Source organism: Lingula anatina, chromosome 2 (genome assembly GCF_051362555.1).
Source record: "Lingula anatina isolate TDL-2025a chromosome 2, LinAna3.0, whole genome shotgun sequence".
Taxonomy (NCBI): Eukaryota; Metazoa; Brachiopoda; class Lingulata; order Lingulida; family Lingulidae; genus Lingula; species Lingula anatina.
In genome coordinates, this window is record NC_141768.1 from 6369005 (window position 1) to 6388327 (window position 19323).

Genomic DNA, 19323 nt, shown 5'->3' on the forward strand with positions numbered 1-19323 from the left:
TCATTAAAGAGTTCCAAAAGTTATGCTTGATCTTTAACCTCCATAGAGCAACACCTGCACACTGATAGATGAACCTTTCAATGAATGCTTCATTCTTTACTTATTGAAGATTATGACAATGTTTGTAAGCTCAGTCTGGCATCTCATTCATCCTTTTGTGGCAGTAATTCCAGCCCTGTGCACCATTTTCTCTCCCTTGATTTGAATGCTTTTTGTATATTTATTCTTCATTTAATATATTTTATACACTTCATTTTAAAAAGACAATGCAGACTTTAGGCATTTCCTGCCTAGTTTTCATATTACTGTCACGGCCACTATCACTTTATCAAATAAAATAGCTCTGTTTACGTAGACTAAGTTATTTGTCAATGTACTCCAAACTAATAGGAATATTAAATTATTAAATTTTTTTTCATAACAATTGTGGCATATCTACCATAATGTATCAAAGTATTATTTTGAAAATACACCTTACCACCCAAGACGGTGTGTGGAGAAATATACATTGTATCCCTGAACCAACAAATAACTGAATTTTCACAACAACTATGGTGGCATTCATTTACTTTTGCTATATAGGTGTCTTGATAAAAGTCAATTTTTTTGTTAAAGGTGTTCAAAGTTAACAAACCATGCAGTATTTTGAATAGCCTTTATAGGTAAGTCACTATAAGGCAGCTGGTGTGTTTTCTAAGCATTTTTCACAGCCAGCCTTGACTATTGTGATAACACATGCAAGATTTGCTGCAAGCAAATGTTTCTCACGATAGATTGACTCAAAGGCAGATTCTGGGGGTTGACTGCAAGGGAAAACAACCTTTGACAAATCCACTTACTTCACTTAGCCTTTTGAGTTATTATTGACCCATAATCACAATGTACTTGATAGGTTGCTGAAAATCTCACAACATGTAATTTTTTATGGTTTAAACAAATTATTGGACTACATACAGGAAAATTCAGGTTAATTATTCTCTCAGAGAAATTTTTTCTGAACATCCAAGGCAAGTTTTTTTTTAAAATAAACACAGACTGAAATATTTTCTAGTGTTTGTGTTTTAACAAGATTCTGTCACTGTACAAATTACTATTCAGTTTTCATCACGTATATACCATGCAATTATATGATTTTTAATTGAATGATTTTTCTTTAGTCAGACACTAAAAAGAGACCATTGATTTAGCTTGAGTGGAAGTATTAAGTATCAAATAATGAATTTCCTCTTTTTAACCTAATGCCATGGAAGCAAATGATAAATATTAGGGAGTGCTAAATATAGTTACAGTTATTGAGTCAGTTGGGGGATTGTACCACACTAACCATCACTGATTATTGATCTTCTTATTGATTGGGTCATTTTCACAGTCAGAGACGACCATTATGTATGTGCACTGATCAAGGATCATGACCTAGTACAACAATATTTTCTCAACTTTTTTCCATCCGTGCATAGACGCCGTCAAATCTTTGAAGTCGTTCGGCACGTGTTAGTGACCATTCATGTGAAAGCAAACTTCTGCTACTAATTGCTGTCAATGTATACATAAAGTGTTTGGGTAACAAATTATTAATGATGGGTTTGTTTGCCAATTTTTGTATATATTACCTGTTTTGATGGGTGTGTCGTAGTTGCAAATACAGATGAGTGATTGCTCTGTTTGATAATAGAAGTATTATATGGAGAAAGGTAGAGAAAATTGACCAAATGACATTGTGTTATTTGTCTCTCTAATCATTATTGCACTGGTAGCTCTATTACAAACTATCAGCATGTAAAGATTCATTTTTTATCCAGTATTTGCATGAATGAAGCAATAGCACATGTTGATGATAAGAAAGGAAACCTGCATGTGAATGCATGCTGATATATCAATTTCAAAGAAAATTTGAATTTGACTAAATCCAACAGTCTTTGTTATCTCATGCCAATTAACATAACTGAAAGTATTTAATATTCAGACATCATTACTTAACTTAATCTATGTAGTTTACAACCTGTAATCTGTATAATTCTTGATACTTTTGTAACTTTATTTGGTAAGATTAGGAAAATATTTAAAATTTGTGTTGCATTTAAAATATAACACAGGTGTAAAGTCTACAAAAGTGTAATGAGCCTCAAACTTTTTAACTTTCAGGTAAGGTGTGAGGCCATTTGCCAACTGCCATGAGCAACGTGACCAAGTCAGGATTCTCAAAACTAAATCATTGAATTGTAACTCAAGGGGACAATTTCTCATTATGGAATATGTGATTATATCATCAGTGCATGCAGATGCAGTATTCCTAGGCACACACCCTGCATGCAAAAGCACCCTCCTGAATAATGTATAAATAAGCAGAAATTTGCAGAAATGGGATTCTGATAATGACGGGCATTTTAAAGACTTCCCTTTTCACTAATGTGGAAAATATCTAAATATACATCAGTCTCTGGGGTGTAATTATGACAGCCACAAGTGATATCTGTGTTGCTGATTTTGGTCAACTGTTAATCAGTATATAAATACACTGCGTTTGAGTTAATTAACTATAACTGATTGCTAGATGGTACATATATTACAGTTATTCTTTTTTCAATAGAGACCACTGTAACAGATCCCAATTGAATAAACAAGATAAAAATTGGCAAATTTATGTGTGTGTCTAAATTGTTTATAATGACCAAACACATCAGTTCAAATAACCAATGTAATTCAGTGAAAAATGTGCAAGTCTTGTCTGTAACTGAAATACTAATGACCGAATTATTTTACCTCGTATAGACACTTGGGTCATTAAATGACCATGAGTTGTCAATAAACGAGGAAAAAAATTTGATTTTGCATAATGAAGCTGCAAATAATCCATATAATGAAGTTAGCAGACAGAGAATGTAGTTTGATTGATGAAATCCTGTGATAACATTTTCAAAACATCACGTTTTCCTGCATTATTGATCTGCATGATGTTCTCTCCAAAGTGCTGTACGTCTGTCCTATACTCAGCTGCTGGTTCACAGGATTAGCTGTGAAAAGACATTATGCAGAGCAGAACAATTGGTTGTACATTCAGCATTAATGGTCCTGGACGGGTTTCTTTTACTTTCATTTGAGCTTGTCAAATACAGATATCTGTGTTCGTTTGCATGTGTATTATTGTGTGTATATTTTCCAAAATTTAGAATTAATGCACATAGCTATATACATGAAAGATGATTTCTTCATGCATATTAAAAATGAAACATTTAAAAAAAACAACTTGTGTATTTGTATTGTTGTGCTTGGAATGTGTGCAAGTGTGTGTTTCTATTTATTTACCTCATTGTCTACAGTTATTTCAATAATTGCATGCAGATACATGAATATTGTCAAGATGAAGGAGCCGCCTTCATTAAGTTCAGAAGATAATATCCTAATTAAGTTATGTTAATAGTTTTTATCAGGAATATTTAATTGCACATGTAGCTAGATTCAAATAAGAGAGTTTGCTTTTAATTTGTTTCAAGCTAGTTTGTCAACTGAAAATAGGAAAAGAGTTGTGCTGTGTTTACAAACATTTTTTCAAGATAAACTGCTTCCCCATTCTCAATGCTAAAAATATGCATCGTCCAAATAAATCAAAATTTAAATTCTAGTTTTATCACTATTTTTATGTATGAATTGTACATAGTACATCATAGTACATCATAATTTTCGGGGGCGTCTTGATAGTGCGAAGATTCACTGGTCCGAGGGTTCCTTGGTCCGAAGGTTCTATAGTGAACATTCGGACCAATGATTTGGATTATTGAACCTTTGGACTATTGCTACGGCCCCTAATTTTCAATCGCTGGATGAGGCATGTGAGGTAATTCAGTGACAGTGGTACCCAGTACCCTCTACTCTCTAACTCACAGGGCAGAAAAGTGCCATGAATTAACCAAAGACATATCTGTAAATATCTAGTGAAAAATCAATCTGCGGCCCTGGTAGAGATTGGTAGAGGGTAGGTAGCCAGCGGGACAAGAGAGATTAGACAGACTCATAATGGTCAGAAATCTGAATCACATGGACTGCTGATATAGTGCAGTGCTAAGTAAAGCCTACACAACTGAACTGTAAATGTGGAAATCAGCCTTTATTAGTTTGTTTGGATAACCAGATTTTTTTTACGAAAAATTTTACTGGTTTTTATATCCTGTTTACTCACAGTATATTGTGTGAATTGGGCTGAAATTTTACTGAATATTTTGACGATGAAGCTGCATTAAAAAACCAGAAAAGATTTCCTCAATTAGTCAAGTTAATAACTTTCATCATGAACCATAGCTAATTTTGCTTTATTTTTGCTCCTTTCTTTGTCTTGGGACTATTTTTAGTGAAGATAAAACCATCCTTGGTTAAAAATGCTCTCTGAATGAGACAGTCAGTGATATTAAGTGCTCCTTAGAAAACATTTTCATTATTAAATTAGTGCACTTCAGTGAGGTCATGCCTGCTTAACTATATATATACATGCAGTCCATGCATGCAGCTGGCACTGATAACTTCTTGACAGTAGAACTGTTGATGAATTTCGGGAACTGACCCAACCATGACCTCTGAGGAGGGCACCAGGTGTAAATCTGGGAAATGAAACCCAGCTACATATTATATCAAAATTATATAAATGCTCAAACGTGGATGAGAATGAAACGCATGTGCAGTACTTACTGATTAATATCAAGTAAACTGTATGATATTCTTGAAATAATTGTCAATAATACTTAGAAATGTTGCTTAATAAGTTCAGAAAAGTAGTTGGCTTCATGTCAGAAAGACCATTTTTGCGAGTAACTAAATATTTGGAGAAAGTTTAATACTGGAATGAGTGAAGCGTTTGAAATGTTCAACTTAATAACAATCTACTTTGGAAAATTGGGCAATGAGATTTAAATTAAAAGCTTCTCAGTCATATTATTATAGATCTTTTTTTCTACCAAATGGTCAACTTGCTAGATGCAACCAAACTTTTGGAAATGTCTTAGAAGTTTGATTCTGTTTTAGGACTGAAGAAATGAGCATGCTAGGCACTTTTGCAATATTCAAGCATACATACACAGGCCCGTAGCAAGGGGGGGTTCGGGGGTTTGAAAGAACCGCCCCTTTTTGCTGGGAAAAGGTCCACTCTGGGTAAAATTTGATCTAGGTACATGAAGTTTTTATGGAAAAAGGTCCACTTTTTCAGAAAAAGAACCCCCTTTTGAAATTGCTGGCTACGGGCCTGATACAGTTTGGTATTTGGTACAGATGTTCTCTAGTGTTGAAGTGCCCTCTTTTAATCCAGCATGTAGAGCCAGTAGCAAACTCACAAGTACTTTTAAAGTAGGCGTTGTTATCAACAATGTTGCTGTTTGAGGTAATGTCATAAATTTGGTGACTGTATTATGACTATATTGTTTACTTCATTTCTCCACACCCTATGACACACATTGCTGAGAGGGAATGAGATAGACATGGACAATATGTCTACATAATAAACCTTTGCACTTGCAGAGCGAAGAAATAACAAGAGTTTGTTTAAAATTTTCAATGTTTTATTGCATCAAACTTTTTTCCAACTCAAGTTCAACACCCAAGCTGTGGCTGTCTTGTTTCAGAAAATAAACCAAATTAACACTTTGAAATCTACTTGCGATTATATATGACAATTTTAAATGAAGCTCTCATCTGCAATCTATTTTCATTATCTGCTCAAACCTCAATACTGCTTTTACAACTTTCAGCTTCAATTATACTTCAAATTTGTACTGCACTGTAAAAATCTAATGGAGCAGGTTTTCAAAGGGATCTGTTATCTTGAATAAATTCAGCCAAAGTACAAACAGGTATTTACATTCACATAAGCCTTGTTGAAAAAATGTAATAAAGTTCCTGAACAAATATTCTATTATTGCGATTAAAAAGAGTTCTTTTCAACAAGTTTTTCAGTGAAAAATACAATGTGTCACATAAAAGAAATTCATTGTTGATTATGTTTCAGATATGAGCTCCTATTATCCCTGAATGATTATCATTTCATTAAATGATGTATTTCATAATTTTGAAATCGCTTACATGCCAATAAAACAAATGCCAACAAAAGAGCTACTTAGGATGAGCATTCATGCACTTCACCAAGACTAAGCTGCTTTAGGAGCAATTTTATCCTCTACTTCAGGCAAGAATATTGCAATTTTCATTCAGAGAAAGGGTGATTTGGTATATTAGCTGAATAACTCATTCTATCACCCAGTTAGACTGGGCCTGATGTGGAAATAAACATGGGGCGAGTTGGAGTCGACTGATCAGTGTTAGAATATTCCTGCCTCTCTATAAATTAAAACCAGAAGCATGCACACAGCCCACTGAATATTCACTTGACTAGAAACACTTGACTAAATAGAAAAAAAGTTTATGATCAGACCTCTTGTGGTTCATCACTAACCCATAACACAAAAATATTTGGGATTCCACCAGGCACATTGTGTTCTTGCACTTCTTATATATCAATACAAACACCTTCAATGTGAGCATCCAAGTGGGGTGTTGTATGTAAACTAGCTATCACTTCAATCAACAAACTGTACATCTAAGAAATGGCAAGCAAATGGTGGGCTTCTCTGTATGTCAATATCTGCTGTGCAATAAAATATTTTTCATACACATTGCCTCTATGATGAAAAAACTAAAAATGTTAAACAACAGGCCTGCTATCATTCAATATATCTAGGCAATATTTCTGGCTGATTACGTTACTGTGTTGCTGAGTACAAGACCTTTATTCCCGTGTTGTGCATGACAAGTCCCACCTGACCTGATAAGATAATGTCAAAGACAATGTGGATTTTTTACCAACAAGTTTACCTTTACACCCAAGCACATGGGGGGGGGGGGGGGGAGATCACACAGTGCAGTACAGTCATACTGATGACCTCAGGGCACTTGGACAGCAGAGCTGATGTGTAATAACATACCTAGCTGTGTGCATCAGCCACAAACCATCCTCACTGCAGACCTTGATTTATAGCTCACAAGATCACAAAACCCACCCTGACTGACAGACTGAAGAACAGATTAAAGCCCTGATGTTGAGCTGGTAAAACTGTTTAAACATCATCCATTTCTTTTCAACTTGACATGATATGAACACAGAGGAGTGGCCAGGCCTGTCTGTGTCAGAAAGCCAGCTTGAAAAGATCTCAGTTGCAAATATACACATATTAAACTGGATACCCCTTTGTAATCTAACAATCTCTTTCTCAGGCTTAAGGTGTTACAGGTAAAAATATTCATGGTGGTGCCATGACCTACTTCTATATGATAAACAAGCTAACATGAAGTGGGCAATAAAGTCACCTACTGTGTCTGATCACAACCAACACCTCAGATTAAAAACAACAGAGATAAGACTTACAAATGACTGCATAGCATTTAACAATGTAATTATAATAAGAAACAAATAAATAATTCATCACAACTCTGAAGCAAAGTCACTTAAAAACCACATCGTGTACAGCATTGTCATTAGTTTTTCACCTCTTTTTTTTTTGAGCAAATGTCTTTAGGTGTAGCGTATTCTGTAAGCATCATTCAAAATCAGACTGATGCAATGGGACATCTTTGACATCGCATCCATCACATAAACATTCCTTGCTACAGAGTGCTAAACAAGAATGTAATTGAGGCTCTCTGTTATGTCCCTTTAATGTCACGATGATGCTATGTGCAGCCCTTTTTTTATTGCAAGGCATACATTCATGACAAGACTGGCGGGTGAAGGCAATACACGCACTTTTCCTTTTAAGCCATTTTGGAGCCATAAGGAATTCCTTACATCACTCACACTTCACAAGAGCTGGGTTGGCAGGCAGTAACACATCACCATTTTGTGTGTGTGGGATCATACAAAGCAGCAATACTTTTTCCAACCTTTCTTTTTGGCCAGCTCTGAGCCCTGGGCCTGTTGCCTTTTCTCAACAGAGTCACTGCTTTTTTTGCTCTTTTTCCATCGCCTGCTACCAGACTTCTGTCTTTTGATATTGCCATTTATGTCTAAGGCAGCCAACAACGCTGAGTCAAAAACCTCCTTCAAGTGTTTCTGTGTAAGAGCCGAACACTCCATATATTCCACAGCTCCGATCTTGTCCACAAGCTCCTTTGCCTCTGTTTCAGTCACTGGGCGCTCGTTGTAGTGCGCAAGTTCAATTAAAACTTTCACATCATTTCTTAAGTCTGACTGTGTGCCCACTAATAAAACTGGAGTGTGTGGATTATGCTTTCTAATTTCTGGCACCCATTTGTCCATGATATTGTGAAATGATGTGGGAGAGACCACACTAAAGCAGAGCAGGAATACATCTGTGTTTGGGTAGCAGAGAGGCCGCAAGGAATCAAAATCATCCTGTAAAGAGATAACAGAAATACTTCAATACATCATGATTAAAATTTTAAGTAGAAGAAAATTTCTTTTAACATTTAACTCTAAGGAATAATCTTAACTCGTGTAATTTATTTAAAACACACTCAACTGTGCTTTTTCTGTGAGTGTAAAAAAATCCCCTCTTTAATCAAATATAACAGGTGTTGAGGAAAATGAAAGTCATAGATCACTGGCATTTCAATCATGAAGCACTTAGAACTACAAATTTAATGTAAGCAGCATTGCTTCTCTACCGCTTTAGGTCTGTATTCCACATGGTGTGTAGAGTGCAAACCACTGAAGTGTGTGGTTATTATGCAACTTGTATTTATGAAGTTTGGAAGTGTGTGACTAAGGTGTATCCACGCAATTTTATAGACACATAATCTTTTGTGTTGACAGTGAATAAAATTGGGAGGAGTAGAATGACTTAACATCCTTACTGCAAAATAAATATCCTATAAATTCTCAATTATAAATAAATTCTGACACAAAACACAATCATTTGTACTGAACTGTCCATAAAATGAGAGAGGTGCTATGAAACATAATAGCATGTGGAGAGAGAGAGAGCCATTGCCCGCTTTGGCAGTAAATATACACAAAAGAAGAATAAAACAGGAACAGTAATTGTATAAAAATAAAATCGGAAAATCTTTTGTTGGATGTCAGTGAATAAGTGCCTGGTGAAATGGTGTATTTCCTTTATGAACAATGCATGTTTTTCAGGAACCACTTTTCTGGCTAAAAACACCATCATCGGTCCCACTCACCCAACAAATACACAGTGAACACATTTTTTCATTACATTCAAAAACATATTCAATGCCTATCTTTTGTCTGCAGTTTGTTGGTGTGCAAAGATGCAACAGGTCCCTTAGGTCAAGCATGTTTTAATTTGGTACAAATTGTCCAGTCAGTCATGCTCAGGTATGCTGAGGGACTAAAGGTAGGGTCACTTTTAGGGTCTTACTGATTTAACTCAACTGAATTACGGGGCAGGGAGGGCCACTGGTTCAAAGCATTAGACATCAAATCAAGCAATACATTTCACAGTACCTGATCAACATACTATACACAGACTACTTTCTCTAAGCTAATTAAAATGACACAATGCTATGCTTATAGAAATATAAGAGAATAGCTTCAATGCCTTACGGACAGCGTGCCAAGTTCAATTACCAGTTTCACATTTAGTTGTCAAATTGATTAAGCCCCATTTGTGGACAGGTGTTAAAATTAGTCTCAAAATGAAAACAAACAAACACACCAGCATTGTTCAAATTCAATGCAAAGGAGAGCTTAAACAACTCAATGGGTAAATACTAAGCTTTTAAATTCTATTTTCCATCCCTTCATACTCAATGGTAAAACCGTTGTAAATCTTGGACATTTTCAAAACCTTATCAGCATTATCACGCCACTATTTTCTGCACCACATTCCTGTCTAATCTACTGACTGCACAGTTTATAAACTCTCCGATTGCAGATTTACGCCTCCTAAGGTGCTTTATCTCCTCCAAAATACCTATCTTATTGGGAAAGACATCTAGAGGGTGGAATCAATGAAGTTCAGTCACACCAAGAAATATCTCTTTATACTACTAATAACCACAGTGACAACCCTGGAGAAGCCATTAATAATCCAAAATGTCCACTGTGAAGTGCAGAAATCTATAGGCATTTGTGTGTATATGTATGTGCTGATAATAATGAATACATTGATCTGTGGCTACCTGTTCTGTATATAGCATAAGCTGTTAATTTACACAGTGTCTCAGAGACAGACTTGGTGATTAGGACAACACTGATACAAACCTAGATGATAATATAAGAATGATGTGGGTGCATGAGTGGAAATCTATGGCTTCATATTCTTGTTTACAGGATGCCTGATTGCAAGTTATCACAGGCAGTATTCAATATTTCAAGTTATTTTTGTCATCATCTTGACAACAAAATTAACACCACCTCTGGGCTGCCACTGAGTAACCCCAACTCCTTAAACACCTTGCATTATCACATCAATAACTACGCCCATGCAATACTGACCTCCGCCTTTGACTCAGGGGTCTACACTTAATAATGCCCCAGGAGCAGAGTGAGAAAAAAAAGTGAGCCCCTGTTTTCATGGTAAACAGACATGAAGAGGGAGATTTGGTTACTCAAACAGTTTTCATAGGGTGACACCCCTCCACAAACAAAGTCACTTGACTAAACACTGCTGGCACAATGGGGACACAATACACTTTGATATTAAAAGGTGAGGCCGCTCAACCCAGTCCATTCAGAAGATCACTCATCAAAGACGGAAAAGTGACCGCCCCTTGTCACCTGCTTTTAAGTCTCCTGCCTGTATGTCCAAAACAAGGCCGCTACCTCTATTCTCAATAACATACTTATTTCTCCAATTTCTTAAATTGGGGGACATTCTATCAATAGTCAATAATGAGACCGAATAATGAGATCAAAGCTACAACCCAAAGTAACATTAAACACACTGGTCTCAGTTTCAAATAGCTTCACTTAAAAAAAAAAAAAAAGATCTTCCAGCTGTCAAATCATACATAGAGACAAAAAAGATTAACAGGAACAATCAATTTTTGTTCTAGCAATTTTTTGTACCTTTTCTCAAAAAGTACAAATGCCATCCCACGTTTACCTATCATGTAGTATTGTGCAGGGCAAAAATTGTCCACAAACCAAACCATCCATGTAAACAACATCCATGTCAAATTTGCAGGTGTGATGTTTCCTGGTTGACCATGGTGAAAAGACCAGGTAACAAAAACCAGCCTTCTGTATTAAAGCAAAAGGGAAAGATTGATAGACCATAAGTTATTTAGACAGTGATGTGCTTCTGGCAATTGTTTTGTCACCCACATTCCCATATATTGTAAAACTTACACCAAAAATGGAGAGAGGAAATCCACAAGTACTCAATTGTCAACACATGCTATTCTCTTTAAGGGGTTTAATCAATATTTTTTCACTTCCGTTATTCTTTCCCTCTGTGTAGGTACAACAAGCAATACATTGATTTCTTGCTCAACAAGAATCGGACCATCAGAAAACCAGGTGTAAAAACAAAACATGGATTCAGTATAAATGTTATAGGAAGGCAGTGCCCTATTGAGAGAGTCTGGTGCACTCTGTGGCTCGCCTTGTGTGTTCTCAAGTAGAGATCAGGTGGCTGGGTCCAGTGTACTATGGCAGCCTGCATTTGCAAAAGAATGGAAGCAATCAGACGAGAAGTGGTCATTGTTAACGCTAAATAAGAGAAAACGCCCTTCTTTACTTATTACAACTGTCCAGAGTTGATGAAATGGAAACTAAACAAGGCCAGTTTGCCCTGGCTTAAGTTTATCTCAAAAGTGCAAAGTTACAGTATTTTCCTAAATGGTCCGAAGACAAAAAGTGCCTGTTGACCAGTGGGCACCAATTACATTCTTGCGGTGCTCGGGTCACTTCAAAACCACGTAATACCATTGAAACTCAAGGCAACAGCACTAAGTGACCGGCAGCCAGTTAGACAGGTAACATGTACAAACAGTTTGGCCGAAAATCAGATGAATCTCGCACACAACAAACATACCTGGCCTTTACCTTTACCTCTTATCAAACTGATTGGTTACTTTTTAAGCAGGTTTGATCATGATGAATCAGCCAGTAATCACCAGGCTGCCATGATAAATATAGAGCTGATTGAGCAATCAGTAACGGCAATGGAAATATAACGGTTTCAAAAACAGTCATCAATCTTTTGATAATCAATCAAAATTTCCCATTCAACATTGGACGGTAATACTCCTTAAGTCAATAGAGAACAACTTTCAAATTTTCCAGCACTCTACTTTATAGGACTGCCAGGCTTATTTCACGTGTAACGTTGTTTTTTGTGTAAAAAAAATTGTTAGGGAAATAAATATGAGAATTTTATCGTATGTTTGCTTAATATTCATAATCTTTTTTCAAGGCCAATAGAGTCTAGAATGACCTTACTAGCTGTTTAATCGTACACAGGTGCATGGGAACTGTCTGTGCAAACTTCTACAGAGTCAAAACAAAAGGAAAACCACAAAGACAAACAAAAGCCTCAAACTCTTGGGGTTCTACAAATAGTACAGTAATATTTACAAAACAAGAAAAAAATACACAAACAGAAATGGGGACCTCCTGTGTAGGAGTGACATTTCAAAAGTGAGGACCCCTGAAAGACTTTTTTCAAAAAGTCTTTTTAGCACATGAAATGTATAAGGTGGGGTAAAATAAAGCATGTAAGACCAAGGTTGACAAACAATTTATACATTACAAGAAATACTTTTGGAATAAGCACTTCCTTTATAAATGTCTGAGATAACTTCTTGCTCTAAGGTTACTCAGGTACCAGGCACAGTGGGGTAGGGGTACAGGCAATATAACACTAAATATCATGCCCTGCCCTTCCCATACATCTCTGTACAAGTTTAAGGCGGGGCAGGGACAATAACATGCAGTAACATATATGATGTGTTAATGACTGTGCTCTGATCTTCCTGTCATTTATATATATATTCAAAATGTATCGCAGCATGGTGGCTAATATCATAATATGCATCCGACTTCACCCAGTAGTAACTCTAGCCCACCAAGTGCACACGGTTTTATTCATTCCCTCATGCAATTTGCAGCATGGGACACGATTAGCTAACCACAAAAGAAAACTGTTCATTCACTAAGATTCTTCATTGACAGGAGTCATGTAATAATCCAATCCAATTCTTCTACTCATTTACTGAATAAGGCAGATAAGTACATGTTCGGTCCTGCTGTTTACGGACTTGTCTCGTAATCACTTGACGTGAAAAGGATCAAAAATAGTAATCATCGCGGTTTCACCAAGAACTGAAAATAAATCTTGGCCAAAATTCAGGATAACTCATTAGGCACACTGCCTATCAAAAGCATCTGAGATGATATAATTTCAGACAGGATATTTTGTATCTTTCCATCTTTCTGATGCTCCTATATCCTGGCAAGAAACTTAATAACATATGGTACCAGGTAGAAAAATGGAATATCACTTCCACGGGAACAATTCAGCTTCTCTAACAGTGGATTCCAAGAGCCTAATCAAATAATTTTTCATATTTCTAGGAAATTGAGTTCATGTTGCTACCAGGAAATATAAGAAAATGTTAACAGGTTTTGTTGAAAACAGAAATTTATACCACCTGGACTCACTTAACTTCCCCACTCCTTAACTGGGTCACCCGGTGTGATGTAGATTAAATAGGACATAAACATAAAATGCTGGCTATGAAATGAATTCAAAATCAACAGGTGTGGTTTTTTTCCTACTAAACATTTTGCAGAAAGCAACAACAACTGCTGCACTAGAGCCTGGTTATATATAACTTGCTTGCAAGTTCAGTTGTCCAATAAAGAAAACATCCCAAAATAGATACAACACTGAATGCCTCAGTGACATAACAGTTTCTGCAGCAAGACCAATACATTTAAGAGACTGCTAAGGTTCAGAATACAGGAATAAAGAAATTACTTAACAGACTGCCATATTCATACCAAGTTACCTCAAACATGTTGCTTGATACACATCTTCACAAAGAAATAACGAAATCTTTTTTGTGGTTTATTCGTACCTGTGGTAGTTTTTTTTTCAAAGTGCTTCAAATGCCAACCTGATCAAGACTTATATTTCAAAACTGATCAGAAGCAAATAGGTATAATGCTATAGCTCAGTGTGATATTCAATATGTATCATGATGCAAACATGTATGAAATGCACATAACAAACAGTTACACAACTCTGTTTATACATTAACAAACCATCCCTGAGCTCCAGGTGTGAAGCTCTCTCACAAACACTTAATTTAGATACATCCAGTGTGCACAACATGCACTGCAAGACCCAAAATTATGATAATTATCCAGTGTATGTTAATATGGCGGCACTAAGGAGATGGGTAATTTACTCATCGCAGGTGACACCAACTAACACAGACGTGATTTAATATCAACCATTACACCTACCTGGCCTGCTGTGTCACAGAGCTGTAACCTGACTGGTTTGTCATCTACTTTGACCACAACTGAAACAGAGACAATACATCAACATTAATATTTTATTGATGTCCGTGTGTTGACAGGAATGACTTGGTCCTGTTTACAAACTATATATCTGGACATTGACATATGCCTCAAGGGTAAACTTACACCGATGGTCAAACCCCGGTGGTCAACCAGTATTCCGTCCACTCTATAATTTTTGCATATAATTTTATTCTATCTGATGAGTATGCAAACTAAATTTTCTTCCCAGGAAGTGTATTATGAATATAACGAGGCAAAAATCCAACAAAATTAACTCCAAACTTTACACCCATAGTTATTAATAACTACTATAATGGATGCTTATTTGTACAAAAGGGATAAACGCTGTAAGATTTCAGTCAGCGTCCTTTCTTCTTTTGTTTTAGGTCACAGTTCATGGGTATAACAGCAACAAATGGCTGCTCGCATGACTGGAATACTGGACTCGACATGCAACAGACTTGTACAAGCAAGCCTTCTAATGAGAACTTCCATTGAGGAAGGTTGCATGACAGACAAATATATGAGAAACAGTACAGTTATTGTCAAAGACCCCTAACTTAATGCACACAGTGCAGCCTATGTATAATGGGCTATGGTTGACTGTGAAGTGGCAGGTTCTACCCCATACCGTGTATTACTCATTGCTTCATGCAGGTGGATATATTTTTCAGCTTTTTTTTCACCAACAGATGTTTCATCTAGTTATAAAATCCCTAACTTTATTTACAGCAAATTCTGTAGAAGTCAATGCACTCTAGCTTGACTCCTTTCAGTGTTTCTTATAAGTGTCATTATATTATCTCCTACTGTTTTGTCCTTCCAATAATGATAAAAAAAGAATAACAACCCAGCAAAAAAGTGTTGGCTTGGCTCAAAAGATGATACAAAAAGTCTGCAGGTAACACACAGTTCACGTGTGCACACCTTCATTTCATATGATCCAATATCAGACAGGTCTTCCACCTGGTGAGTCATTCTATTATTTTTGTTCAACTGGTATACACGGTTTTATTGATGGACTCAACGTATGCTGGGGGCCTTTTTCTTTTCTTTTTGATCCAACTTTCTACAAAACTGTAATATCTTATTCACATTTAAAGTGCAACAACAAAATTGGATAAAAATTACCTTCACATGGGAAGTATGAATCAGTGGTGGGCTCCTAATTCGTCCCGATTATTTGTCACCTGATATCAAAGGGCAGGTGAACTGTTGTGACAAGAATTTTGAACCAGAAAAAGTTGTAGACTGCAGAAGTCTTAGTTTAATCAGTCAATAAACCAGAGGAAAAAAGTGAATTGTTGGCTTTGCCAAGGCCAGGTCTTGAGAAAACAGATTTTCCTGCCTCAAATAAATCAACCTTTCATGATGGCCAATTTTGTTTCATTGATTTTAAATAGTTAAGGTAAATGAATGATACTTTTTCAATAGGCTAATCTTCAGATTATCCCGAGTCTTCCTTTCAGTCCTTCCCCCTTTCCCTCAAGGGTGTGAAAGCAATAAGGACTGTTTTGAAAAAGTATCAGTCTTGCTTCGGTTGTCAAATACTGAAAACTCTGAATGAAAGGGAATTGGGAACCCTCCATGTGCTTATGAATGGGCAGCTGACAAGCATTGAGTAATGTTTATTTACTAAAATTGTAACAAAAGCCTTGAAGAAAAGTCAACCAGCACTTGCAGGTGTAAACCTGTGGGAAAGTTGACAAGGGGCAGACCACCTAGCATAATGTTTTCAGTTTTTGTTTTGAGAAAACAAGCCATGAATTAAACTGATACACTAAATTGTGTATGTGACACACAAAAGCTTTAGCCAATACCCATTCATTCCGTCAGCAAAAAAACTACAACTAGCACATAACCACCCATGCTATTGAAAAACTTTCCTATTTAAATTGAAAAGAATTGTGGCATACATTTTAACAGTAGTTGAATACACTTTATAGATTTCAGTTACACCCAACTTTGATTTTTATTTAACTCTGATAACATTTATTTAGTTCAATGAACACCAACTTCGATGGGTTTGTCTTAGACCACACTGTGAAGTAGCTAAGTAACTAAGTATTAGGAGCAAGAAAAACAATTATTAAAAATGCATAAAAAACTTACCTGAATAATTGTCAAATGCTGTCGGCACATATTCTGTGGGATAACCGTTTGTTGTATAACTGACAACTAGACTTGTCTTTCCTACAGCACCATCTCCTATTAAAACACATTTTACTCGGGAATGATAGTCACTTTCTATTGATACCTGTCCGTGATCGACAACATCGGGCAGAGAGTACGAGTTGGCTTCCATTGCTTGAGCTTGGGGCGGCATTGTCGGGCAGTTGCCTAGACTTTCCGATGTCCTCGAAGTATCACCCGCCAGAATGATACTAAGATACCACTCTACGTGTTGAGAAGTGCTAAGAATCTACCTGTGACATACAAGTTATTATTGCAAAGGCTTGCAACGAGTGTCTATGCTCAGCCTATATTTTACGGAGGGCACTCGCCCACTCCACCAGCCTATATTGCGAAGAAACGCCACTTGACGACTCGTTCCAAAGGGATATATTAATCCAAAGGGTCGAGTTGGTTGAAAGCTTGGGTCAACCTTTCCTCCACAATGGAAATAACTTGAAACCTGTGGATGTTATATCTCCAATGCGATACCTGCAATTGCTTATCATCAACTGAGCTCTCTGAGCACGGGTCAGTCTGTATTTATGACAGCCTAAAAGCGGATTGGCTGAGAGAGAGTGTGACGTCATGTACCATCAATGAGCGCACTTGTCACTCAAAAGAGTGCGGTGTTCTGTTCATACTTTTCAGGTGCCTCCAGACTTTTATTTTTCAGGTGCCTCCAGACTTAAAAATGAATTCTGACGTTAGATTCCTGAAATAAAAGTGTGTCATATCTTTTAGAGCGGAATTGTTTTTGGTTGTTATTATTGGTACCAACGGTAACGCTGATAATGAAACGATTTATTCACAATAGAATTAAAAAATAATCGCTCTGATTAGAAATAGAAAGAGATCTGTTTGAATAGTCACGGCATTACACACAATCAAACAAAAAAAAACTCTTATCGAAGAGTTCGTTTTCCGTCAGCATTTGATTTTTCAATTTTAAAACTAACGTCAATTTTATATTAATTTCATTGATAAGTCTTGATATCAAGGTGTACCATGGTCTATAAAACCAAGCTAGAAAAGTGGAGATGAATGTCACAAAAAGAAAACACTGATAAGGTTTTGGGTGTAAGCGACTTTCTTGGACGCTTTGGCATCAGAGTTTTCACAAGATACAATCCAGTATTATTATACTTGCTAATTGTGTACTGGTTGCCAGCCGGAACTTTTGCGGTCTTTGCACTTACCTCCAAAAATACACTGCTGCTGACCCCTGGCGACGAACGGTAATAGACCGTGAAGCAACAGGGGGAGCGCGAGTCAGCAGGAGTAGGAGTGGGTCTTTGCGCGCTAGTAGTTCTAAAGACCGGTAGACTGCAGCGTGTTTTTGCTTGGTTACTAATGCATCTGTACATCCGTATGCTCAGAAAATATAATACCTAATACATCAGAAATTTTAAGTTGAATTTGTGAAAGGGAAGAGCCGTCAAGTACCCATATCTCATAAAAATTAAATACATGTTTGGTATGTCTAAAATGCATATAATTTAAAAATATTTGCATGATAAAGTAAAAGGAATGACGGACAGTAATTACTACTCCTTAATCTCAAGTACTGTACGCCCATATAGTAACGATAAGCTTTCAAGCCCATAATTTGGTACCGGTAAACAATCAACAGCGTGTGTTACAGTGTTTACTTTTCCCTGTATATACATGGGTGGATACAAATAACGACCTATCAAAGCGTCAGTACAACTGCCTTTTTTAAAAATAATTTATTGATTGATGAGGAAGTGGTCCCCTTATTACGGTCAGATACTCTGAAACTGCATGGAATTCTGCTTTAATTGCTTCCCATTTAAAGAACCATTGAATGGCCATTCAACTTCTTGGTCATTTTAATTTTACTCAATTTTTGCAGCTACATGTAAAACAAACTTTATTTTCTCCATTTTGTCCATTAGACACAGGTGACCAAAATATGACCCTCTGTCTAATTTGCAAGTTAAGGCCATTAGTGTAATAAAACTCATTAGTTTCATTTTTGAAAGTAACTGGAAGTAAATGCATCATTGTTTTCTTTAATTTTGAAATTACACATGTAGATATGAGTAGTTGGCCTCTTATATCTTATTGGTACCGATTATTTTCCCTATCAGAAATGACTTTAACAAGTGTTGTATGCTCTGTTAGAGAAGATTGCAATAAATAACTTGGCTTAATGTCAAAGACTGAAATAATAAAACGAAAGAGAAATAATAATAATAGTAACCAGCAATGGAAAAATAATGGTAAGCATTATGCTTAACAATATTAATAAGAATATTAATGATAACAATAATATTTATGATAATAGTAGAATTTAGAAATAGAAGAGAGCTCAATCCAGGACCTTTCTTTTTCCACTCATTACACACCTTGAAAATGCATGGTGCCTAAATCTGATAAAGTAAGCAAATTATTTAATTAAATAAATTAGAACCATGATTATCCTTTAATTTTCTCATAACACATGGAGAACTTCAAGAATGTCTGATAACCAAATGTTTTCTTCAGAAATTACTTTCATGATTGTGGTATGCTTCGTTTAGTATGATCTGCAAATACGTATGATACAGAAAGATAAAAACTGAAAAAATTGTATAAGATGATATGTTGGAAATTATACATATAAGGCATATATAAGGCAAATATTAAAC

The 19323-nt window shown here is 36.2% G+C and overlaps 1 protein-coding gene across 1 annotated transcript; it reads right to left on the bottom strand.

Moving 5' to 3' along the window:
• Window positions 1–5518: 5518 nt before the first annotated feature.
• Window positions 5519–17199, bottom strand: LOC106167605 (cell division control protein 42 homolog). The gene is made up of 3 exons (XM_013546423.2): window positions 16610–17199; window positions 14438–14496; window positions 5519–8386 (listed from the first exon to the last, which is right to left on the bottom strand). The coding sequence occupies exons 1-3, from the start codon at window positions 16821–16823 to the stop codon at window positions 7886–7888; spliced, it is 774 nt and encodes a 257-aa protein (XP_013401877.1). The 5' UTR covers window positions 16824–17199; the 3' UTR covers window positions 5519–7885.
• Window positions 17200–19323: the final 2124 nt, after the last annotated feature.

Excerpts from the sequence above, each read along its gene's own strand:
- LOC106167605 (XM_013546423.2), bottom strand. The coding sequence starts at position 16,823 with ATGCCGCCCCAAGCTCAAGCAATGGAAGCCAACTCGTACTCTCTGCCC. Across the intron at positions 14,497-16,609 it reads AGCATTTGACAATTATTCAG|TTGTGGTCAAAGTAGATGAC; the intron begins GTAAGTTTTTTA and ends TCTCTGTTTCAG. Across the intron at positions 8,387-14,437 it reads TCTGTGACACAGCAGGCCAG|GATGATTTTGATTCCTTGCG; the intron begins GTAGGTGTAATG and ends ATCTCTTTACAG.